This window comes from Equus przewalskii, chromosome 26 (genome assembly GCF_037783145.1).
Source record: "Equus przewalskii isolate Varuska chromosome 26, EquPr2, whole genome shotgun sequence".
Classification (NCBI taxonomy): Eukaryota; Metazoa; Chordata; class Mammalia; order Perissodactyla; family Equidae; genus Equus; species Equus przewalskii.
Window position 1 is genome coordinate 2,260,505 of NC_091856.1, and position 25,940 is coordinate 2,286,444.

Here is a 25,940-nt window from a genome sequence, read left to right on the forward strand (position 1 = left end):
CTGACAGAAGCTGTGGGTTTTTTGTAGAGGAATATAGCCAACTTACAGAGACCCAGCAGAGAGGCAGGTAGCAGACTAAGAACCTGACCTCACTCCCCTTCTGCCCTCCTAAATCCTGCCCATGGCTCCTATCATCCAACCCCAACCAAAGACCAGAAGACAAGAAAGCTCTTGAAGCAGTCCATAGAGATCAGCTCTCGTTGGGCATTAGAGCAAGGTAAAGAAGAGTGGTCTGGAGGGGTAGAGAAGATACATAATCTAGGACCCAAAGTCAAGCCTTCTGATATCTTAATATGCATTGTGAAGCTCCAGAGAACAAAAATAGTAGGAATGGATCAGTTAGGTAGATTTTTCACTCCATATAAAGAAGATTTTAAAATCAAAATTTTATTTTAAAATGTTCATTGATTTCTGAAAGTTACAACATGAATACACATTTGAACAAGGTATAACAAAAGTGTATTAGTAAAAATTGAAAGTCCTGCTTCTCACTATCCTTTCTCTCTCCTTCAACCCACTTCCTAAATAAAGTACCTTTTCAGGTATTTTCTGTCACTATAACATATATATGAGAACCAAGTGTTAGCAGGGTTGGTTCATTCTGAGGACTATAAGAGGGAATCTGCTCCATGTCTATTGCCTGGCTTCTGGTGGTTTGTTGGCAATGATTGGTGTAAAAGCATCACCCTGATCCCTGCCTTCATTTTTCCCTGTGTGTGTCTCTGAATCCAAATATCCCCTTTTTATAAGGACACCAGTCATACTGGATTAGGGCCCACCGTAATGACTTCATCTTAACTAATTACACTCCAACAATCCTATTTCCAAATAAAGTCACATTCTGAGGTACTAGAGGTTAGGAATTCAATATGTGAAATTTTGGTGGACACAGTTCAACCCATAATACTAGAAAAAGACTTTAAATTAACTGCCTTAAAAACACTCAAAGAGCTAAAGGAAACTATCACAAAGAACTAAAGGCAATAAAAAGAAAAATGCGTGAACAATCAATAAGGAGATAGAAATTATAAGAGGGAACCAAATGGAAGTTCTGGAACTGAAAAATACAATAGTCGAAATAAAAAAACTCAGTAAAGGGGTTCAACAGCAGATTTTATCAGGCGCAAGAAACAATCAGTGAACTTGAAGGTAACTCAACTGAAATTACTCAGTCTGAGGAGTGGGAAACAAAAGAATGAAGAAAAATGAACAGAACCTAAGGAACTTACAGGACACCAGGAAGCTTGTTAATGTACACATAATAGGAATCCCAGGAGAAGAGAGAGAGAAAGGGGCAGAAAGAATATTTGAAGAAATAATAGTTGAAAACTTCCCAAATCTTATGAAAGACATAAACATACATATCTAAGAAGCCCAAGAAATTATAGGCAAGATAAATTCAAAGAGATCTGACAAGAACAACATAAATGGGGAGCAGGGGGACTCTAAGTTGGTATCAATTTAACTAGATTGGTATAAATTTAGGATGTTATCTATAATATCCATGATAATTACTAAGAAAATAACTTAAAAATATACAGAAAAGGAAATGAACAGAGAATCAAAATGGTACACTAGAATAAATCAAAAACAAAAGAAGGTAATGTTGGAGGAATTGAGGAACAAAAAAGATATCAGACATATAGAAAACAAATAGCAAAATAACAGAATTAAGTCCTGTGTTATCAATAATCACTTTAAACGTAAATGGATTAAATGCACCAATTAAAAGACAGAGATCAGAAAAATGGATAAAAAATATGATCCAACTGTATACTACTTACAAGTGACTCATTTTTGCCCCAAAGATATAAATGCAGGGATTGGGTCTGTTTTTCTCATCATTTTCCATGCACAACATGTAGTAAACAACAAATATTTATTTGAATGAATGAAATGATGAAGGTTATTATCAATCTTATAATAAAACTTAGTCTGATTTATTAAAAATTGTATTGTTTTAATTTCCATTTATCTATTAGAAAGATTATTTCATGTTAATCAGCTGTTTTTAGTTCTCTCACTACCTGTTCAAATCCTTGGCTCTTTTTCTATGGTGGCATTTAGTGTTCTAATTGATTTGTGGGAACTCTTTACATGCTATGGGTGATATGTTTTGATACATGAGAGAGAAATATTTTCTCTTACTCTGTCTTTTAATTTTGTTTATGGTATCTTTCTCCTTAAAGTACTATATTCTAAAACATTTTTTCTAATTCATTTATAATTTCATTTGTCAGTAATTTATTTTTTGAATGATGTGAGGTAGACTCCAATTTCATGTTTGCAGTTTGTTCAGCACCATTTATCAAATATCTCATCTTTTCTCCACTGATTTGAAATGCTGTCTTTATCACATCCCAAACTACATGTCTATTGTTTCTGACTTTTTGATGTTTATTCCTACTCCAGGATCACATGAGATCTAGTTCAGTCCTGATAGTCTGTGATTCCCCTGCTGGTCCTCACTTGATTGTAGTGCTGCTTATGGCCTACAGCTACTTTCTTATTTTTATAAACACATGCAATTTATCCTCTGTCACCCAGTACAGCTCCTAGTAACTTCTGCCCACTGCTTTCCTGGTCCCATTTCACACAAATCTATGCTGTTCTAATCTGGTCAAGTTTTGCCCAGGTGGTCGTTGAAGACAGGAAACTGCAGCCTTTGATTACACTACTGAAATAGACTCAGAGTTTGTGTCTTCTAAGCAGCCTGGAGCTTGCTTTGGGTAATGTTCAGTCAAATGTATGGACTCCCTCTCTGTGCCAAGAAACCCAGGCAGACAATAAAACCTCTCACTGTTCCCACACAGCCGAGCACAAGCACAGAAGAGAGAAAGTTAGAGAGTAAGTTCTGAAAGCAACAGTACAGCAGAGAGAAAGAAGCCATTCTCAAGAGAGAAAGGCATTGATCATTGTGAAGAAAATGTGTGGTAGTTCCAGGACTTTAACAGATCTGTCCAGTAGCAAAGCAAGAACAGAGATTGCTAGGGACATGCAAATATAGTTGTCGAAGACCGTACAGAAAGTGAAGTTTGAGGTACTGCAGATAGGGAGACAGAATCTGCTGCAATTAATAGGTCTGCTACAAGAAATACACTGCACAAAGGCAGACTGGGATCAGTCAGAGAAGACTATCAGATCCGGAATAAAGGCAGTGGAAGAAGACAGGGACTCTATCAAGATAGACACAGTCCTTTTAAGCCCCACCTTGCTAATGGCTTCATAAATTTAGTAAGAAACAATGGATATTAATGGTTGAAACACAAAGCATAACATCTATGATTTATTATACAAAATTGTGCTTAAGTTGACTGTTGTAAACTGTATATAATTCATTTGATAGGATGATCTTGATTATTTTCAATTAATTTTTTTCTGCTGTCAATCTAAAGTCCTGAGCAAAATAGTTCATGCTAATGTTATAAAGACCTGTTTGGACTGAAAATTGCAGGCACAATTCTGGAGTCCAGGATGGGCAGGTGAAGAAAGCTGCCCCCTTACAGAACGAGACCAGAACAAGGTCTGTCCCTGTTTGAACATGTGTGTCCGTGCATTCATTAAAATCTGGGGGTCCAGGGCTCATGGACATCAAAATAAAGGCGTGCCTTTTGTAGTGTGCAGCCTCTCAGCACATTACGGATGCCATGCTTCGAGATCTCTTATATGGAAGCTGATGCTCTTAAATAAATTAGAATCTCAATAGTTTTGCCAGTCAATGTTCATTACATACTCACTTAGATCTAAGCCTTGAGGAATGCAATTTCAACTAGGAATAATAACAAATGAGAACAGAGTCCTTGAAATACTTGCTCCTTGTCCCTAGGATTTTACTGTAATGAGAATATTATCATTTATATAGTTTAGTTTATAGTATATATTTTTAAAATTTCATGATTTTAAAAGGAAAAGCAGTCTCTAAGAAAAATTAAAAGCCATCCATATGAAGGTCCAAGTTTTCAGGAATGATTTCACAGCCTGGATGAAAATTGCATGCTGTCCCCATCACTGTGCAATTTGAAGAACTGCAAAATCATGAATAATAAAAAAGGATGTTAAACTTTTCAACAAATCCAGATGGGTACCAATGTCACTGAGAATTCCTGAGAAGCACCTTGATTGCTGCTTCAGACTAGGAGCCTGAACTGAATATCACTTACTGGTTGCAACATATGGGTTTTAAGAGTCAAGTTTCTAAAAATACATTTTAAAATTGTACAAACATTAAGTCTGTATTTGTGGCAAATGAAAAGCACCCAAACTTTAAAGGGTAACATTCACTCATTTCACTTGCCAGCCTCTATTTCTGCCTCAACCTTTCAGACTTTGGCGCAACAGAAAGAATGATGGATTGTGAACTGGAAGCCAGTGTTAATACCAACTTTTGCTGGAAACTTGCAATCCCTTCTCCATTTTGGGCCTTAGTTTTCCCTTTGGCAAAATGAGGGAGTGGTACTAGATGTCCCGTTCAGCCTTTAATCCAGGGTTTCTTATTTTATACTCACTGAATGAGGAGAAATTGTCAAGGAAATGACTGAGCAGCCATAAGAACCCAAGTTATTTCTTGCAGAGCTTGAGGCTGGATATAAAGAAGGCTTAAAATCTTCCTTTCCAATATTAGGTAGCAGGGGAATGTGTCCATCTGTGGGTCGCACTGCTCATCCCCCTTCTCTCTCCTGTCTCCCTTTCTCCCTAAGTGGGCTGTGTTCCAGACACTCAGAGCCACTGGCTGTTTCTCAATGCACAAGACTCACTTGTCACTTTCCTTTGCTTGTCTTGTTCCTTTGCCAGAAGATTCCCCTACCTTCTCTATCTGGCAAACTCTTATTCATTCTTTTTATTTTTCCTTTTAATTGTGTTTTGACATAATTTCAAACTTAGAGAAAATTGCAAAATTAGTACAAAGAATTTTCGTATACCTTTTACCCAGATTCCCCAAATGTTAACTTTACCACATTTGTGTTAGTGTTCTCTTTTCTGTCTCCTTTTCCCTTCTCCCTCCCAACTCAATTGCTTTCTGAACCACTTGAGAATCAGTTTCAGATATTTAGTCCAAGTACTTCAGTGGTATAGCCTAAAAAAACAAGGACATTCTTTTATATAACAATATAAATATAAAAATCAGGAAAATAATACTGACACAGCACTGTCATCAAATCTAGATTTATTTGGATTTTGCCAATTGTCCCCAAAATATCCTTTATGGCAAAAGAAAATCCCAAATCATGCATTGCATTTATTATGCATCATGTCTCTTTTACTCTCATTTGGTGTGGAACAGTCCCTCAGTCTTTGTGTTTTATGACACTGATATTTTTGAAGAGATGGAATTAGGTATTTTGTAGAATGCCTTTCAGTGTGCGTCTGTCTGATAATTTCCCCATGACTATATTCAGCTTATGCACTTTTGGTAGGAATACTGCAGAAGCGACGTGGTGTTCTTCTCAATTAATCATACCTCACTTTTTTTTAAGTGAACGTCCCTCTTCAGGTCTCCCCAATACCACTCCCCTCCTCAGAGGTATCCTATTTGCCCTGTGCATTTATATACACACATATCCATCGACAGACACACAGAGATCCTTTAAAACTATAATAAAAATGAGTACAAAATACACCTATTGCTCTGCAGTTTGCCTCTTTTGCAGTTAACTTTATGTCTTGGAGACCTTTCCATGTCAGTACATAGAGAGTCATCTCATTCTTTTAAAAGTGGCATAATTTTTTTAATAGTATAGAGGTATCCTTGTTTAGTTTATTTCCTATTGCTGAATATTTATGTTGTTTCCATTTTTTCTATCATAATCTTCGTACATCATATAAGGACATAGCTCATTTATAATTGAAGGATACCATCAAACAGCTCCCCTAAAAGGCTTTTCCAATTTGTATTTTCATTCACCATGTATGAGATCATTTGCATCTTTCTGATTATTAATGATGGTGAGCACCTCTTATAGTTCACCGCCTTTTGGATTTCTTCTGTGAATTGCAGGTTGGTGTTCTTTGCCATTGGAAAGCTGGATTGTTGTTTTTTTCTTACTGACCCTTATTCGGCCCACCCCCAGCCCCCAACACAAGAGGGCTTCTCTACTCTCCCTAAGCAGCCAGCTGCTCCCTCCTCTGCTGTCCCACCACACTGCTCACACTGCACCCAGGCCTTCATTCGGCAGACATTCCACACTGAATCCACTCATTCCACAAGCGTTCACTGAGAGCACCCTGTGTGCTCTGCCGTGGGTGAAGTGCTAGCTAGAGCGATAGCGGCAGGTCATCATAGTCTCCACCCTCAAGTTTAGTTCTGAAAGGCAGCTTTAGGGATAGAAAAGAGCATGGGTTTTAGATTCAGACGAAACGGGGGTTTGAATCCCAGATGTGTGATTTAGAGCAAGCCACATAACCTTGCCAAGTTGCGATTTCCACACTAGTGAAATGGGCTAACACCTCCCTTACAGAGTCATTTTGAGGGTGGGAGAGAGACAATATATCTGAAAGGGCTAGCAAAGGCAGTAGTAGGCTCTCAGTGAATGAATAGTAATGGAAAGGGAACCAGTAAGAGGTCAAAATGATTAGTTAGGTCTCAGAGGTTCTAGGTACTGCTAATGAACTAGAATAAAAGAAAGGAGGAAGCTCCTCCCTCTGCAATGGAAGGGTAAGGATGAGTAATATGCGCCACTTGCCCAAACCCTGTTATGATATATCCCCCATTTTGCTTGCCCTTTGAAGCGGGTTTCTGCTTTGTCCCGGCCCCTCATCCCAATTCAGCTGCTCATTGTTGACGTAGTACTGCCATTACCCTGGGGAAAGCAGGTGCTTCCTTCCTCAGACAAATGGACTCTTTAGAACATTCTCAGTAAGAGAGGCTTCAGGATACTTGTGCATGCTGCCACCCATGATCCTAAGAAGTACGGACCAGACAACACGAGGTGGAAAGAGAAATACTGTGTGTGTGTGGCTTGGGGAGAGACTCAGAGCCTTGGATTACACACACAGCTCTGCCTCTGCTATGTGACTCTTGGCAAGGCTCTTCCCTTCTTGGCTTCAGTGTCTCCCACACTGCAAAGGGAAACTGGATCTTATGATTTCTAGAAGCTGTCTAAATAAGAACTCACTATGTAAAGGCAGGCGGCATGTATACGTATACACTGCCTCCTTAGTCAGACATCTCTGTATCTTGGGGCCCCTGCAGCTCTTCATATCCGTCTTAATATCACAGAGCGCTACACTGGGTTCCAGTTATTTGGGGTCATGACAGCTTTCCCCACTGAAGTGACAGCTGGTAGATTCACATTTGGTTCTTGGTTTCTTAGAGCCTACAGGGAGTTAGAGGTTCTCCATTCCTTTAACACCTTTACTGAGTGCTTACTGTCTGCCAAGCACTGTGTTAGCTGGTAAAGATACAAAGATAAAATGTCAAAGCTTCTGCCTTCGGGGAGTCCACAATGCAGCTGGGAGACAACTGCAAGACAAACACAATATAATTGCCTTCGTGGAGGTTTGTCCAAAGTGTAGGGGAGCCCAGGGGAAGGAAGGCCTGTTCTGTCTAGCTGAGTTGGAAGGTTTCCCTGAGACCCAGGGTTTGAGCAGAGTAGGGTGAACAGGGGTATGTGAGAAGGACAGGGAGAAGGACTTTACAGACGGTAGGAATGCCCTCTGTAAAGGCACAGATGTGGGAGAGCATAGTATGTTTGGGCAACCGCCCAGGATTCAGTATGGTGGTGAATAGGTAGGCAGATGTCAGTTCATGAAGTGCCCTTTATGCCACCCAAAGGACTCTAGGTTTTGACATAACCTAAAGGGGATTACTAAAGCATTTTGAACATAGGAACACAGTAAATCTTTGTTGAATGCATGAGTAATAGTGGGAGGCTTGGGCACAGCCAATAGGAACATTTCCTAACCTTGTGGCCTTGGGCAAGTTACTTAGCCTCTGATTCTGTTTCCTTTTTTGTGAAATGGGAATTAAAAACATCAACCTCAAAGGATTTTTAAATTTTAAAAGAGTTTATATATAGTACACTTAAGGAGTAAGTCTGGCACTTGATAAAAGCTCAATAAATTATTTTTTTCAAGATAACATTTGTTCTACACAATACACGTTACCTATACAATCTAGTAATCTCTGTGACCCATTTTTCAGCCTGTTTCCGCCTCTACACAACGGGTCCTCCAATTTTGCCTTTTCATTGCACTCTGTCCTCCTTCCTAGCACTTACCATAATGTTAATTAAAATTTCTAATTATTTTCTTAGCCAAATTCTTAGACTATAACCAAATTACCTGTATTCTGTTTTCCCAGCTAGACTTTGAGCTCGATGAGACCAGAGACTTTAAAAAATTTACCTCTATATCCGCAGTTGCTAGCACTGCCTTCCTCTTAACAGATGTTCAATAAATGTTGACAAAAAGAATCAACGTCAAGCTTACTTTTCAGGACAGTTGCCAAGGGCCAAGGAATTCATACAGTGCTCGGTTATTTGCAAAGCTGTACAGATGGCTGTATTATTACTAAGTATTGAAGTGTGAGAAAAGGAACTGAAGCCAGAAGCTCCCAACAGGAGCTGTATAGCCTCCAAAGGCTTCCAAGGGACCAGTATTAACTTCAACCTTTAGCAAGAGTGCAGCTCTTTAAGGTTTACAGAGTTAAATCTGCTCCCTTGTATTCTAGAATAAGAGAGCCGAAAGTGTCCCAGTGTGAAGGAAGTTCGACTTCAACCTAGAGGTGGAAGGGAGCTGCTTAAGGTTAACTAGCGTAAGGGAGAAGAAGCTAGAAGCCAGGGGGCTCTCAAAGAGGCTTCTCCCTCGCTGGCGTTCCCCAGTCCACTTATCAAACTGCCTGCCGCGCTAGCCCCCGTCTCGTAACTGGGCCTCGGCAGGTCTCCCGCGCCACGTGGCTCAAGGAGAGCACCCGAGGTCTGGGGAGGAGGAGGCGGACCCGGTCCCGAAACCTGCCCAGGGGCATCATGGGAGAGGTAGTTTTTCTCGCGGGCACAGAAGGGTGCGAACTTTCTCTGGTTTTGCTCGGTAAATACAATCTCTCCCATGCAAGTAATTCAAGCAAAGCGTCCCCCATCACAGGTGCAGCAGAGGTACCTCTGAAAGAAATCATGAAAAGGGAAGGAGCAAAGCAAGGAAGGCAAACCAAAAGATTATTAGCAAGGAAGAGAACGGGTTAACAGTTATTACGCATGCGCACAGAAGGTCCGGAGGGTGGGCGGGGACGGAAGACGACTCCCGGGAGCTGTGTTTTCCCCGGAAGTGCCTTCCCTCCTCCCGGGCCGTGCGGACGCGGCTTCCTTACCTCATTCGTCGTCGCCCCTCCCCGTCCCTCTACGCGTTTTGGTTCCTGGTTGGTGCTTCCTGGTCGCAGCCGCGGCAGTGAGTATGTGTGTGACGGACCCCGGGCCGCCCGCAGCCGGGGACCCCTGCCCGCCCTCCGCCTCGTCCGCTGGGCTGTTGAACGAGCGCGTGTTCGCTCGCCGGCCTCCGCGTCCCCGTCTGTCCCCTTGTGGCGGGGCGCGGCTCGCGGCCCCTCAGTCGCGCTCGGCTCACGCGGCTCGGCTTGCCGGCTGGCGTGTCCTCTTCCCTGCCCGGCGGAGGCCCGACGCCGCGCTTCGGAAAGGGCCGGGCGCCCGCGCCGCGGCGTGGGTGGCCTCTCTGCCTGTCTGCCTCCCTCATGCCCAAGAGTGCCTGTCTCGTAGGGAAGCAGTCAGTCCCTTAACGCGGAGGGCCTGCCGGGCGAGAGCGAGCCCGGCCCGTGAGGACCGAGCTGCCCTGGGCCGCCTCCCCCTGCGCGGTCGGCAGCCGCAGCCGCAGCGTGGCGGAGAATCCCGGGAGGTGCGCTCCTTCCCCCGCGGGAAGCGGGGCCTTGGGCTGTGTTCGCCCCCCGCCCCGGGAGCCGGCAGCTGACCCCCGGCTCTGAGAGCCGCCGGCGGAGGGGACGGCTGGCCGCCCGCAGCAGGCCGGGCTTCCCGGCGCCGCTGCCCCAGACGTCGCTGCTGCCCCAGACGTCGCTGCTTTAGGCTGGATTTACGTTCATTCCACATTACAGGGTTCAATGGGGAGCTCTTTTAGGCTCAGTGAATAAATAAGCTACTCAGAGCCGGTTTCTCTTTGTGTAAAATGAGAGCGTTCAACTTAATGACTCTCTCAGGGTCCTTCCAAAACTCTTGACTCTGTGTTTTGAATACCTAGGCTGTCACCTCCAAAGACTTAAGTGGGCTGTGTGTAGTATTAGGCTTTTGGAAAGTTCAGCATTGCTGCTTCCAGGAGAATCTTACGGCGGGGAACGAACCGAGGAAGAAATGTGACGATTGTACGTTAGACAGAAGGGTAGGATGCTTTGTGGCAAAAGGAAAAGGGGCTGAGGGAAAGGCGGAGGAAGTGCTTTGAGATAGAATTAGTTGTCAAAAAGACTTGATATATCCCGAGAACAGCTGGACTAGTCTGAATAAATTTAGCAGAATTTTCTCCTACCAACATCTTGTATTCTGTCTTCCTCTTTTTTTGTTCACACATTTGGATTCTCTGCCCCAGTCAGATTTGCTTCAAAGTCAAAGTCACGTTTGGAGAATGGATAGAAATTTTAACACTAGAGTCGTCTTAATAGTGGTTCAAATCTGTCACTGTCAGGATAGCTCACCAGGAAATTTTAGGTTGAAAATAAGATGTTTATTAATCACTTTCCAATGAAAACTGGGTTTAAAATCAGGCTGTGAATTTGATATAAATCTCCTTGAGATGGATACCTAGGTCATCAAGAAGAAACATCTAGGCTAAAACTTCTTTGAAAGGAAATAGACAAAAGGTCTGGAATGACCAGTTGGTAGACTGTTAGAGCAGAAATATTGGCTTAAAAATTGTATAGTAAATTTTGAAAGCTTAAATAAGCCTTAAGTAGTCTAGTTTGAAAAAATTCAAGAAATGAGTACTGCTCCCACTTTTGAATGGTGAGAGCCTTTGTGGTTATTCTCTATAGCTGTTTTATATTTGTTAAGCCATTTGAATTCTTTAGATAAGTTTCATTCCCAAACTGACCTTTTAGGTTCTTATGTAAACCATTTTTTTGGTCATGGGATTGCTGTAATCTTTGAGTACCAACTTGGGGGGCTTTTGGATGGTAAACTGACAGTTCAGATGTATGCTTTTCCTTCCAAATAAAATGCCTCTCAGAGATTTTTATACTCTGCTGGGAAGTAAAATGGATATTTGGGAGGTAAATTTAGGTGTTGCAACCAATGCAAATATAGCTTTGAAGGAAGGTTTTTAAACTTTCCTTTATTATTTTTAAAATTAAAAAAAAATCTTAGTGAGCACGTGGCTGATAATCAAGGAAACAGGAATCCAGTCCTAGTCTTAACCAGTTACACGTAACCTTGGAAAGGCCTCCTTAGCTCTTTGGACCTCAGTTTCCTTGTATGTAAATTGAGGAGGTTGTGTGTGATAATCGGAAAGATCTCGTCTAGATTTAAAATTCTGTGACTCTCATAGGCACCTTGTGTTATCTAGTTAGATAAGCTCGAGAATTGTGTGCAGTGATCAAAAAGCTGAGAAAGTCTTCTGAATCAAGACATACATGTATTTATTTATTTCATATTCATCCTCGGAGTATACTCTTTAAAAAAAAAGTAAATGCCTTCAAATGTAATTAAAGTGGTAACATAAACCAAAACAGCCCCAGGCAAACCTTAGCCCTGGCATACATAAACTACATAAATAGAAGAACAAGTTACGCTGAGCACAATTTTCAGGTACAGAAAGTACAAAATCCTCTTAAAAAGCTATAGGGGCTAAATTGTTAAATTCATTTTTCTACATTTCAGGGAAAGAGATAAACCCTTAGACCCATGGAAGTCAGTTTTTATTATATTTCTGTAGTTTATTTTTGGCATACATTCTCAGGTGTGCCTATGGCTCTGTTCTTAATCCCTTTCCTTTGGGATGGCTCCAAGAGTAGTTCAAATTCGTAACTCTGTAATTTAGCTCTTTAATTTTTTCTGTGCTGCACCGGAATTATGTTTTATCTTAAGTCCACACTGGATCCTCAGGATGGATCCAGTGAGGATTTTGAAGGCAGCATAATTCCTTCGACTTCTTTTAGAATTAATTTACCTATTAAATAAAAAGGAAAGGATTCGTCTTTTATTTGAATTCCTCTGAGGCTAACATTTCAATATGAACTGAGAAATGCTATGAGCATTATTATTCAGACAGCCACATTCAACTTGTATGACAACAGCGCACAGCAACCTGAGGGATGGTGTCAGGGAACAGGTATAGTGTACCTTTCAAAAGAAAAAAGGCATTGAAAGTTGGTTTCTTTTTTTCCTCCAGCTTTATTGAGAATAATTGACAAATAACACTCAGTTTAAGGTGTATAACATAATAATTTGATATATGTGCATTGTGAAATTATTACCACATTAAGATTAGTTAACACATCCATCACCTCACAAATTTCCTTTTTTTTTTGCTTGAGGAAGATTGTCACTGAGCTAACGTCTGTGCCAATCTTCATCTATTTTGTATGTGGGATCCCGCCACAGCATGGCTTGCTGAGTGTTGTATAGGTCCATACCCAGGATCTGGGCCTGCAAACCCTGGGCTGCTGAAGTGGAGCACGCAGACTTAACCACTACACCACTGGGCCAGCCCCAGTGAGAATGTTTAACGTCTACTCTCTTAACAGATTTCAACAGGTATACAATACAGTATTGTTAACTCAGAACTTAATCATCTTTTTTCCCCTGGCTTTATGGAGGTATAACTGACATAAAACACTGTGTAGGTTTAAGGTATACAACAAAAGTTTGTTTCTTTATTAATGTAAAACAAAAACTCCAACATGAGTGTGGGGCATTTTTGGCTCTTATTCATTTGATTCTTGGAGTAAGCTGGTTCTGTCACCAAAACTACCATCAGAACATCCTGAATTTTTGGGCAGAGAATTGGTAAACTAAGAAAATGGCTAGGGGCTGGCCCGGTGGTGCAGCAGTTAAATGCACATGTTCCTCTTCAGCGGCCCGGGGTTCACTGGTTCAGATCCTGGATGTGGACATGGCACCACTTGGCATGCTGTGCTGTGGTAGGCGTCCCACATACAAAGTGGAGGAAGATGGGCATGGATGCTAACCTCCATGGGCCAGTCTTCCTCATTGAAAAGAGGAGGATTGGCAGCAGATGTTAGCTCAGGGCTAATCTTCCTCAAAAAAGAAAAGAAAATGACTAGTTTTTCTAAATTATATCTTTATAGCTAAAGGGGAGTAGAAGGAATAAATTGTCATTGTTATTGTTCTCTAGGCTGTCCCTGATTTTTGAACAAACATGAGTTATTTTTCCAGAGCGCTCATTTTGATCAACATTGCATTAATAACTAATTAAAACATCTATCATGTAGATGTTTGGTTGATGTTATGAGAGTAGTCAGAATAGTTGGAGACAACTGCAAAATTCATCCCATTGTTCTTTTCATATTTTAGGCACATTAGATTTATCAGGGCTGAAGAACAAATGCTGGGTGATATTGTTCATTTATTCATTCATTCATTCAGCAGACATTTATCGAGGTCCTGCTGAATACTAGTTACTCTGCTTGGCTTTGGGGATCCATTGTTTAACAAAGTGCATATAGTTCCTCTCCCCCTGGGGTGTGTGATCTGTGCTTGTGGGAGATTTATACCGACTTCATAATTAGAAAAGTGGTGTTTTGAAATGTAAAGTGCTATGGGAGCCTATAAAGGGGACACAGTTTGGTCTGGTGGGTCAGGGAAAGCTGCCCCGAGGAAGTGATATTTAAGCTGAGTTGAAGGATGAGTAGGTTTAATATGCTCACAGTAGGAGAGTAAAGTGCTCCCAAAGCTAAGAGTTTGCCTCAATTTTAGATCCTTAGTAACTTTGTATTTCATACACATCTTTATAGCTAGCATGGAAGTAAACAACGTTTATCAGATATTTTTATGTGTTCTTTTGGTTAAGGATCAGAAGGCCATGAGGTTAATTTTTTAATTGAGAATAAAAATTTACACCAAAACAGTAAATATGATCATTGTTACCTGTTGGGGATTTTAGTCATAGTTGAAGTGGTATTCCTATGTGAGAATGTATACCTGAAAAGATGAGATTCAGAACCAGAACCAGAGAACAGGTGAAGAATGGATGGGATAGCAAGAATGACCTAAAATATTTTTGCCATTTTTAACATTTTGGAGAAAAAGTCTTTGGTGTCTGAAGCAGTGGATCTCAACCTGTTTTTCCTTTCCAACATACCTGCAGAATATGACAGATCCGTTAATAACTATAAGTCAATTTGTTGGTAGTAATTTCCACTTGAGAGGGGTGGGCATTATTAGAGTAGGTTATAACAGGATTTAGAAATCCTTGAAAAAAGGTACTCTAAGAGGAAAAAGTATTTTAATATGTCATTGAGAAAAGGCATGCCTTCACAGAAGTTAGTTCTAAGAGTGATATCATTATGCACTAAATAGGCATGATCTGAGCTTTTAAAATACATTCTTTATATTACTTTCTCTTTTACAGCATCAAGGTTACTGACTTTCCATGATGTTTGGTGGTTATGAAACTATAGAAGCGTATGAAGATGACCTTTATCGTGAAGAGTCATCTAGTGAACTGAGTGTTGATAGTGAGGTGGAATTTCAGCTCTACAGCCAAGTTCATTATGCCCAAGATCTTAGGAATGTCATCAGGGAGGAAGAACATGAAGAGAAGAACTCTGGGAATTCTGAATCATCCAGTAGTAAACCAAATCAGAAGAACTTAATTATCCTTTCAGATAGTGAGGTCATCCAGCTTTCAGATGGGTCAGAGGTCATCACTTTGTCTGACGAAGACAGTATTTATAGATGTACAAGAAAGAACTTTAGAGTCCAAGCGAAAGAAAAGACCCACAGTCCTCCTGCTTCTCTTCATTCTAATGAATTGGCTGATAAGAAATGCAAGAGGGATATTGAGAAGCCTAAACCCGAAGAGAGGTCTGGTACGATCCGAGAGGTCATGATAATAGAGGTCAGTTCAAGTGAAGAGGAAGAGAGCACCATTTCTGACAGCGATAATGTGGAAAGTTGGATGCTGCTGGGATGTGAAGTTGATGATAAAGATGATGATATCCTTCTCAATCTTGTGGGATGTGAAAAGTCTGTTAATGAAGGTTAGTATCATATTGGCCATTTTGAAAAATAGTGTCATCTTTAATAAGGAAGACTGTTTTTCCTAGACGAGAGCAATAGGGTCTGCTCCATTTAATTCCTCACCTTTTGGTCTTGGTTTTTGGCTTGTTTCTCATGGGACTCTCTTACCACTGCCTACTCTAGTGGTGGTCTGTCTGAACATCAGACAGAGTATGTCTGAATATCAAAGACACTCTGCTTCTGCTATAAGCAAATTCATAGCTGCTTCTTCCTGTTTGGCTAGAGCCAGTTCTGGACCTGAAATCTTAGTTTCCTTCTCTCTGCTTGGTACCACAGGTGAGTACTCCATCCATCTCTGACATTGGTCCTCTGCTCTCCTTTGGCCAATTCTGTTGGGACTGCCTTTTCCTAAGAGATTTGCTTACCTAGGAGTTAGCCAGGTAGCAACCATGGGGAGTGCCTGGTACACAGAAAAGTATGGAATCAGTATTAAGATTTTAGGAACTCCACTGCCAGTAAGGTAGAAAACTGTGAAGAGCTATAAGTCTACAGTAGACCGTAGGATAGAATGCAGATTCTGAGCCACATCATCGAGGATTGAAATTTTGGTGTTAGCTTTGTCTCCTCTGTTACAAATGGTCATCTAGTTTTGATGCTTATTCCGCTAAAAAGTCCCTTTCATTTCTCTCCCTTAATGCCTAATCTCTTGCAGTAGTTTCCTGAATGATCTTTTATATCCTCCCTGCACACTTGTTAAACTAGTGGTCTTGAAATGCCCCTTTACTCATGGTACTTTACTGCTGCCTCAAAACCTTTAATAGCACCCACTTGTACTCAGAGGAAATGACGATATTGAATATAGTTCCTGCTTTGGAGCCCCAGAGATTGACAAACTTATTTTAAGGAGCCAGATAGGAAATGTTTTAGGTTTCCTAGCGATAGGATCTCCTAACTACTTATCTTTGCCCCTGTTGTGGGAAAGCAGCCACAATACCTAAAGAAATGGGATGGCTATTCCAACAAAATCTTATTTGCAAAAACAGGTGGCTGACTCAGGCTGTAGTATGCCAATCCTGAGAATTTACAGCAAAAGGAAGAAAAGAAATAGAAGAGCAGCTGGAACATAGAGCAGAATCAAGTAAAGTTTTGTCAGAATACGGGAGGTTTTTAGGTAGAAGGAAAATCTCTCCTTCTTTTTGAAGAAGAAATGGGATCAGATATATATGTCTTAGTTAGTCTTAAAAGGGAAGAGACACACCATTAATTGCTAAATTATCAAATATATATAGCGAAGAAAGAATAAATTCAGATGGATTGAAGTAGAAAATATATGAGAATGTTTGATTTTCTTGGGAAAATGAAAGTAGAAGTGGGCAAAGGATACCTAGAAGCTTAGAATATAGAAAGGATGTTTTGACCATGACAGCTTCTTTTACTTCAAAGGAGTTTGTGGACCCCACATGACTGGTTATATTTTTAATATTAGTTAATTGAGAAAATGCATGTTACCAAAAAGCTCCTATTCAGTATTCTCTTACATGACTTTGTATTTTATTAACCACAACATTGTCTACACATTTGAAAACTATTAACGTATATATGTGGGAGACAGTTTTATAATGCGCGTCTCTGGGTACCCATTGTGGTAACTGATTCTGCAGCTCCCCAGGAGTCTGAAACTCATAGGTTGGAAATCATTGTGCTAACGAATCAACAATAAGAGAAGAAAAGGATTGCTTAGTAGTATTAAATCAAAATTGAAACAATACGAACTTATAATGAACTCACTTTGAAGGATTTTATAACTTTCTCCGGTAATAATTGGTAGCCTGGAGCAAGATGACAAATCATCCAAATGATCCAGGGTTAGGCATAACATTACAGAAGGTCAAAAGAAGCATTAGCCTATTCTTCCTTCTCTAATTTGCCTTCTCCTGACATCATACCTGGTGTTTCATGAAACACTAACGTGTCCATGATGATCAGCCACTTTTCTTGAATTCAGGTTTCCTTTGCTGAATATTTCCAGTTGGGTAGCTTCTTGTCATTTCAGATTTAACATACTGAAAAGCTTGATAGATTGAAAAGAAAGCTTATCTTTCCACAGACAGAAAGGTAGGTTAACTGAGAGGTGACTCACAGTAGAACTAGGGTTTCTCAGGGCAAAAGGAAAGGGATTGATGAGGGGTAGTGAGGATAGGGTAAGGGTAACTGAGTCATAGGGAAATGGCTAGAAGAAAGGGAATGATGGATTTAGTCATGTGTATCTTAAAGGAATGAAGAAAAGAAGGTTGGTAATCAGATAAAGAAATCTCTGGAAAACAATTTTAGTATTTTATGTTATAAACAATAAAAGAAGAATAGCTATTCTTGAACTGAATTTTTGCAGGGAGGATATATTATTTATTTATTTTTGTTGAGGTGAAATTAACATAAAATTAACCATTTTAAAGTATTCAATTTGGTGGCATTTAGTGCACTCACAATGTTGTAGAACCATCACCTCTATCTGGTTCCAAAACATTTTCATCACATCCAAAGGAAATCCTGCACCCGTTGAACAGTCACTCCTCCTTCCCTCCACCCCTCCGCCCCCAGACACAGGCAACCACTAATCTGCTTTCTTGCTCTATGGATTTACCTATTCTGGATATTTCATGTAAATAGAATCATCTAATATGTGACCTTTTGTGTTTGGCTTCTTCCACTTAGCATAATGTTTTGGAGGTTTATGCATGTTGTAGCATGTATTAGTACTTCATTCCTTTTTAAGACTGAATAATATTCCAGTGTATTATTATGCCATATTTTGTTTATACATCCATCTGTTGATGGACATTTGGTTTGTTTCCACCTTTTGGCTATTGTGAATAGTGCTGCTGTGAACATTCATGTACAGATATTTATTTGAAGACCTGTTTTGGATACTCCGTTAGGTGTATGGATTTACTGGTATGGATGGAATTACTGGTATTTCTGTGTGTCGCTTTTTGAGGAACTATCAAACCATTTTCCACAGTGGCTGCACCATCATGTGTTCCCACCAGTAATGTAAGAGGACTAAACTTAACGACATTTTTTTTTTTTTTTAAAGATTTTATTATTTCCTTTTTCTCCCCAAAGCCCCCCGGTACATAGTTGTATATTCTTCGTTGTGGGTTCTTCTAGTTGTGGCATGTGGGACGCTGCCTCAGCGTGGTCTGATGAGCAGTGCCATGTCCGCGCCCAGGATTCGAACCAATGAAACACTGGGCTGCCTGCAGCAGAGCGCGCGAACTTAACCACTCGGCCACGGGGCCAGCCCCTTAACGACATTGTTTTTTACGATGACTTGTCATGTTGCACATTACTATTTGATGTATTGGTAGGGTCTTTGTTATTTCTTACAGTTTTTTTCTCCTAGTATTTTGTGTTTTGTATTTGTTGCTTTTGTTGGCTTATGTTTTTCTAGAATGGCTTTTTTGCATCAAATTTTCCTTACATGTTTTCATCCATTTATAGTTTTTAAAGAAACTGATTCATTCCTATAGGTATCTCTTCCTTTAAAGTTTAGTGTGTCTGTATGTGTATAAATTTATACCACTTTTTCTGCAACATGAGTAAACATATTTGATACGAGGACTGAGTAATTCCAAGTAATTCTTGATTCTAGACATTCAATGTATGTTCCTATTATCCATATTGAAATTTATCCATACTCTTTGCTTCTAGGATTTGTTTTTTTGTTCTAGCCAAATTGAAACAGATTCTGCAATTCTGCAAATTAACTTGCTTGACTCTTATAAACTTGCAAATATTCAAATGTATATTCTCTGTTTTATTTCCTTGATCTGCTAATGCCATAATCCTATTTCTTTCCAGTTAATAAGCAATATATTCGGTACTAATGCCTATTTGAGTGTGTTGTTATTCTCTAATCATTATTATCCCATTCATAAATAGATCTAGGGATGGAGCTGGTTCAGTTTATATAATAGTCTTTGCAGAGAAGATTTTTTCACGTCAGTGGAAGTTTATGGAAATTCTGGCATACCTTTGAAATGATGGCTGTTAAACAGCAGCAATAGCTATTTTGTGTACTGCCCCCCCAAAACCCCCCAAACTATAGCATATTAAAAATATCAATAAAATATCAATATAAGAGAAGGGACTATAAATTCCTTGAGGGCAGGTCTTTTCTGTACTCAGAAGCCTCCTTATAATTAGAGTAATTCCTTGACATATATTAGTTTTTTTAATTAATTGCTAAATGATCAAACATTTATTGAGCATCTACTCTATGTAGACTATATCGAGGGGATTAAAAGTGGTAAGACATCGTTTTAGCCTTAAGTGACTTAGTGTGTCACTGAAGAGACAAAATATAATAAGTAATTTATGAAAGTCTCTTCTTAACCATGGGAATTAAGTCTCTTAAAATCCTGGTGCTAGACGTGGTTCAAAGTTTCACACTATAGAAAATAGGATTAGTGAATTTGAGGTAGCCCATGAACAGATGAAGGACTCTGTACTCTTGTTAAATTTGGAGTGATGAGCGCAGCACCGCTCTTGTGCAGTGGAAACTTCAGGCTCTCCCCCGTACTTCAGTTTCAGGGGGATGCTTACTGATTTGTCTTGCTTTAATACACAATTAGAGGTAATACGCAACCAGGCAGATAGTACATAACTAGGGGCATTTTTTTCCTTTCTGTTCTTCCACTAAATGTTCAATACTTTTCTGATTTTATGATTTGAAGTTGTTAGCTTCCTGCGGTCCATGTAATGTGCTCGGCCTGGCCTTCTTCAGTACACAGTAGTTTCATGATGAGGGTTCTGCTTATAATAAATTCATGCCAAAACATAGGCCATCAGTGCCTGTTACATATGGCTCTCAGCTGTCTCTGCTGAAGGATGTAGGAGGTTATTTCTAAGGTGTAGGCTTCATTTCCTTCACTTTCTTTACCCTTTCCTAAGGCTTTTTTATATAAACGATGCCTGCTCTGTCATTTGTTTTCCTTTTAAAATTCTCACCCTTTACTTTATTTCGTTATCCCCAAATCTCATATATTAGAAAGACAGATCTCCTGCTTGAAGAAAAGCTGCACCGAAGGAAATCAGCATGTCTTTTAATTTTTGCGAAGGATCTTGAGTTTGGGAAGAATTATTTGAGACAGCCAAATGATAGGGAAAGATAGTGAGTGGTATAGGAATTATAGAGGAATAATCAGTAACTTATTTTCCTGCAGACGGAAATGATATTGTTTGCTGTAGGAGTAGTTGTAGAAACTTTAAATTATACAAAAATAGAATCTTACAATGGACTCAGTGTCCCATAAACCAGCTTCAACTGTAGAGTGGGTTGCCTATTTGAATTTCAGTTTTGGAAATATGTCATATTTTATTTGATTTGGGTCTTTAAATATGCTGTTTTTTTCTGTCTGGATCAGTTTCTACCTTGCCTGGCTGATACCTACCTCAGGTCTCAGTTTGAAGGTTACTTCTGAATGAGGTAATGGACATAGGAGGTTCTCAATTAGTGCTAGTTATTAGGTCTGTTACAGCGCCGCAGTCGACTAGCTGTGACTTTGGGTACCTTAATTTCTTTATTGGTAAAATAGTAAATTTTATTTCGTTAAGGTTATGAAGCTAAAATGAGACAATGGATAGACTAAATTAGTGTAATAGGAAAATACTTTAACAAAACTCTTACAACTACAAGGTAGGTTCACGATCATTGTGGCAAGCACAGGCGTATAGCTTCCTCTTGGTTTTTTTGAATGAAAAGTTAAGTTTTTTTGTGAACCCAAATTGCTTTTGAACATGTCTCTAGTATAGCATTTTCCTTAAGTAACTTTTATTTAGTTTGGTGACATTTTATAACCTACTAGTTAAACTTAAATATGAAGTCTTAAAATCAATCCAACAGTTATTAATTGGATGCTTACAATGTGCAAGCCAGTGAGTGTACCATTAAGGTTTTGGGGATTCAAGAATTGCTGTGTAGTCCCTGCCTTTGAAACCTTAAAATGCGTGACAGTGTAGAAATACGGCAAGTTCAGTGTAATACCAGAGTTAAATGCATTTCTACAAATAGGAGAGATGCCCCAGCACAGGATGTAACTATTTCCAGATGAACGTAATAGACTTTTTAAAAAAGATTACTGTGGATAGGCCAAGTGCAAGGCTGAATTGAAAAGGAGCCCTTTGAACTGAGTCTTGAAGAATGGATAGGATTTAAAGTTCAGGTTAAATGCAAGGAGGAAGAATAGAAGCCGAAAACCCTAATAGACACTTAAAGCTGTATGGTACCATTAATGTTTAATTAATAGTTCAATATATGGCTGTTTAATATGATTAAACATTGTAATAGCATGCCTTTTTGGAAGCCAGTTCAGCCTAAATGAGAAAGGGTATTTATGTTGTGTATATGTTCAGAATGCTGTTGGATGATTCCTTGGTCGTTATCTTGTTCCAGTGTTTTCTACTTATTTCTTGCTTATATATCTCCTTTTTCTTTCCCTTTAAAGAAAAAAATGGATATTTTATGCAATTTCATGGCAGATAGAAAAATTCTCTCAAAGGGACCAGGCGCTGTAAGTTAGTCAAAGGACATGGCTGGCTATTTAAAGTGTGTATTTTATGCAGGGCTGTTCAAAGTAGAGCGTGTCTTAACTTTGACTCCTCATAGCTTGTGTTCTTCCCTACCATCTTTTAATGTAGGACAGGAACACGTTCTGTTAGTTTGGAAACATTAATAAACTTTGCTTTCAGTACTCCTCAAATCTTTAAGGTGGTATTTTTTCACCCTTTCACCCATCAGATGACCAGTCAGCTTAATTTCAGTATATTGAAATTAAGATCTCTTCTTCAGAGATCTTATGGCCTAATAGGTCATAAGAATGAGTTGCCATTTGACATACTTCTCACTGATGTAGAGTTTAATTTCTGCGTTAGAATTGAAAAACGGCCACATTCTAGAGTTCCAGAGACCGAGAGCATCAAGGAGCTCCCTCCCTGATGTTTGCAGCTTTTGTGAGCCTGTACTACACAATTCCTAAAGCTGCTTTTGAGCTGTGTCTCTACTTGTAGCGTGTCACCTTACACTTAACTATTGTAAGGGCATCTTTTTATTTAATTTCTAATTAGCATACTGACTTGAGTTGTGTTATTCACTGTTCCACGGTGAAGTTGTCATAGGGAAAGAAGAAATAAAAATGTTCAATTTCAACTTTACTTGTGAATGGAGTGAAGTTTGAAAGCCTTTTATGGCCATTGTTCAGCAGACTGAAAATCTCATTAGAAATCCCAGAAATGCTAAGGCAGCTTTGGGTTGGATTTTAATAACGTTTTGAAATGTTGATATTGTATGTCACTAATTTCTGTGATTTCACTGTTGATCAGCAACTTAGGTATGCATTCTTCCAAAGTCAATTTATGACTTTTAGTCTAAATTCATTTACAGTAGCTTTCCTTTTCAACAGTGATAAATACCTAGGAAGAGAATTAAATTTTACTTTTTTTTATTTTGACATTTCTTTTAGAAACTGATTTGATTTTCATAAAAGAGATACTAACTTTGTTGGAAACTGCTTAATAAGAAAATACCAGGATATGTGTTTATTGAACTAATGACTTAGTTTAGTTGCCATTAAAATATTATTTACTCATCTACAGGTTTACATATTTTTTTTGGAATGGAGAAGCATAAAATTTGGTGTGTAACATCTTCATTCTTATCTGCTTGTCATAGGAACTTGAATCCTGATGTCTGAGTGCTTAAAAGTAATTTTCTTACAGCTTTTGCTTGCTATAAAAATAATCTATTGCATACAGTAATCACTTGTCTAAGAAGATAAGTTTAACTTATAGACAGTATGTTTTTATGGTCAGAGGTAAGTTTGATGTGACCTGTGTATGATTAGACTGTAAAACATTTTTCAAAAGCAGTACAGAATGGAGAACATTTACTCTTTTTCCTTGTAAGAGTAAAGGCTATTCAGATAATTAATGTCTCTAAGTAAGAGATCCTGTTAAGATTTTGCTAAATTTATACTTAATTTCAAAGTAATTTACTAATCTCTTGCTAACACTGTCTTAGTTAACACTTGATGGAGTAAAAGTGTTGACTTAATGGAAGTTTTTCAGCTAAAAGTTTTTAATCTCTCAGTCATTGTTTATCTTTATTTTGTTATAAATTAAAGTTATTCTGATGGTTAAGTTTTTGGCATTTTGAGTTACTTTCTAGATTGTTTTTGATTCTGCTGATAATAAAGAAATAAATACTTTAATTGAGCATGCACCATATGTGAGGTCACATTTTCTTTTAAAATTATACAGATGTACATAAGAATATCTAAAGGAGTAGATTTGACTTTTTTAGTTTTTGAATCTTGATCTGATGGCATTAGCTCTGGAAAGAGATGTAATTCTGGGCGTAAAAATGATTTTTGTAATAGAGATTCGGATTCAAATATAAATGTAATGTAATAATAGATTATTTAAAAGTGGATCTTGTGTGCTAAATGTGTAACTTTTATTTCTATGACATTTTTACCTTAGAATTTCAGCTTTTGTCATAGTTTTGAAAATTAGCAGTAGAGTTGATAGGATCTGCTCCTATCCTCATCTTTTGCAACTACATTTTAAGGGAAGACAGCATAATTCTATAATGGGAAAATAATTTGTACTCTCCACCCCTGCTTTTGTCTAAATATGTAGTTGACATAATTACCTCCAGATGAAAGAATGGTTATATAGAGCTACTTATTGAGAGAAGGTGTTTTTATTGGCGATTCCTTTGAAGTGTGTAGGTCACAACTCATCTTGCTTTGTAACTCAAAAGCGCCTGTAACAGAATTATCTGCTCTAGGGAGGGAAAGCCCCAGTTTCTAGAAAACTTTTCGATACTCTTTCCATATTTGTAGTGAATGAGAAATTCTGAAGATGTAGGAAATAGATTGGTTGTGGCTGATAAATGATTGTTAAAGTAACTCAAAAATTATGCTTTGAAAAGTCATGTGAGAGGAATTCAGGATAGAGAAGAAAATGGGAAATAAATTTAACTGAAGAAAGGAGATTTTATTTAAAGAAAAGGCATGCAACCTCATTAATCCTGTAAGTTACTCCTTGTATTGTACTAGCCATCTTTTAGTGTTAAATGGCCTGGTTTAAGCAAAAATGAACTTTTGTTTGTGGTTTTATTTAGAAGTAGCGTTATTACTTTGCTCTTTTAAAGAGGATTTTAATTGCCAATAAAATTTCATTGTTCTTGTAATAAGTACTTGAAAAAATACCTCACTCCCATATAATTAGTATTTTACTCTTCATTCCATACCCTATATCTACTCCAGGTTTTTTGGTTTGCCTTAAAAATGATATAAATTTTATGGGAGAATAAATATAACTTAGTTATATTAAATATTGCTGTAAATGTGTTCTTATTTTAATCTAGTGTGGTTGGTTTTCATGTGTATGAAATACTTCCTTAGAAAGGTTCACAGTATTCCCCCTAAATGTTTCTGGATGGGTGAGTTACTGGTAAAACTCCATGAGGTCCTCAGTTGTGGAATCTTTGTATGGTTCTTCATACCATGACTGTTTTGGTGGTTGTGTAAGTCCCTTTATTCTTCTGAGATCTTCTAGTTTGAGAAATTTCCTTGATTATCAGATGAAATGTAGTGGTTGTACCACAGATCATCTGATTTTCAAGCTGTTTGGGTTAAACTCACTTTGGGATGTGGTTCCTCGTGAGGTAGTGGTGGAGGAGGTGTGTTCAGCGGTGGGACCGTGCCACTACCCAGGCTAACATCAGCAGCGAAGCGTTGATCTCTGATTGTTCATTCTTCATTAGATTTTTTAATTGCTTTAATATTATTTAAATATAGAAGGAGATAGAGTTGTGAAGCAAATTTCTGATCTGCTAATTCTCAATATTAAGCAATGGGAATCCTTTTCTTCCTTTAGATATATCATATGCATATGTATATTTTGGTTTAAGGGGAAAAACTTAATCATCTTTATGGCATAATGATATGGTTATTATTTATTACTTTTTAAAATCAATAAAACTAATAAAGTTTGTTTGGAAATCTCAAAAGATCTTTAGTAGTATACCTGCAACCCCGGCAGTCATTTTTATCTACACAGATTTCCCTCCTATTGTGGCCTTTTGCTCTAATTTAAATTTCCCATGGCTTTGGGTTGCAGACTTGGTTTTCTGCAAGAGTGCCCATGCTTACATGGTCATATATTCTGGGTGACTTTTCCACTTTTTCTTTTTTGTTATTTTGTTGATTGCTAAAGGGAAAGAGGATTTCTTTTTTTTACTTGTTTCTTTGTTTTGATCTTTCTTCCTTAGCCCATCTATTTGTGTGTTATTTTGTTTCATTTTGCAGATTGGGAAGAATTATTGTGTGGATTTATATCCATGGGGACTAGCAGGGGAAAACTAATTTTGTTCTTGGTTTTGTTTTCTTAATAACAGTAGCAATTTAATTTTTGAGCCATTGAGAAGCTCAAAAGATATGTTAGCCATATGCATGAAATTGATAGAAAATTATTAAGCCCGAAATTTTCTATTCATGGTTGCTCTACTGTTGGAATAAAAATGTTATGTTATAGTTGAACTAAGTAAATCCTAGAAATACTAATTAGCAGTAAGTAGGACTGTTGTAAATTTTTAATTTAAATATTATTGTATATTCAAAAGATATTTATAAGAAATCAGTTGTAACTTGCTATATGATTTCTCTTACATTCAGGTTTTTTTGTCCATGGTTGTGTGTATGTTCAAATAGGCATATGAATATACTTTTG

The 25,940-nt window shown here is 38.5% G+C and overlaps 1 protein-coding gene and 1 long non-coding RNA gene across 8 annotated transcripts in view; one reads left to right on the forward strand and one right to left on the reverse strand.

The window, feature by feature from the left end:
- Positions 1-9,559, reverse strand: part of LOC139079645 (uncharacterized) — a 38,887-nt gene extending 29,328 nt beyond the window's left edge. Inside the window, exon 1 of the long non-coding RNA XR_011533424.1 lies at positions 9,302-9,559. This is a non-coding gene — a long non-coding RNA (uncharacterized lncRNA). The remainder of the gene's footprint in view (positions 1-9,301) is intronic.
- ZCCHC7 (zinc finger CCHC-type containing 7) overlaps positions 8,961-25,940 on the forward strand; it is a 228,002-nt gene continuing 211,022 nt past the window's right edge. The window contains exons 1-2 of one of the 7 annotated variants that reach the window (XM_008534927.2): positions 8,961-9,378; positions 14,536-15,166. In XM_008534927.2, the coding sequence (XP_008533149.1) occupies positions 14,557-15,166 (610 nt within the window). In that variant the 5' untranslated portion in view covers positions 8,961-9,378; positions 14,536-14,556. Of the gene's footprint in view, positions 12,699-14,535; positions 15,167-25,940 lie in introns of all 7 variants that reach the window. The other 6 variants (XM_070595756.1, XM_008534928.2, XM_070595757.1 and 3 more) reach the window with 6 other exon arrangements.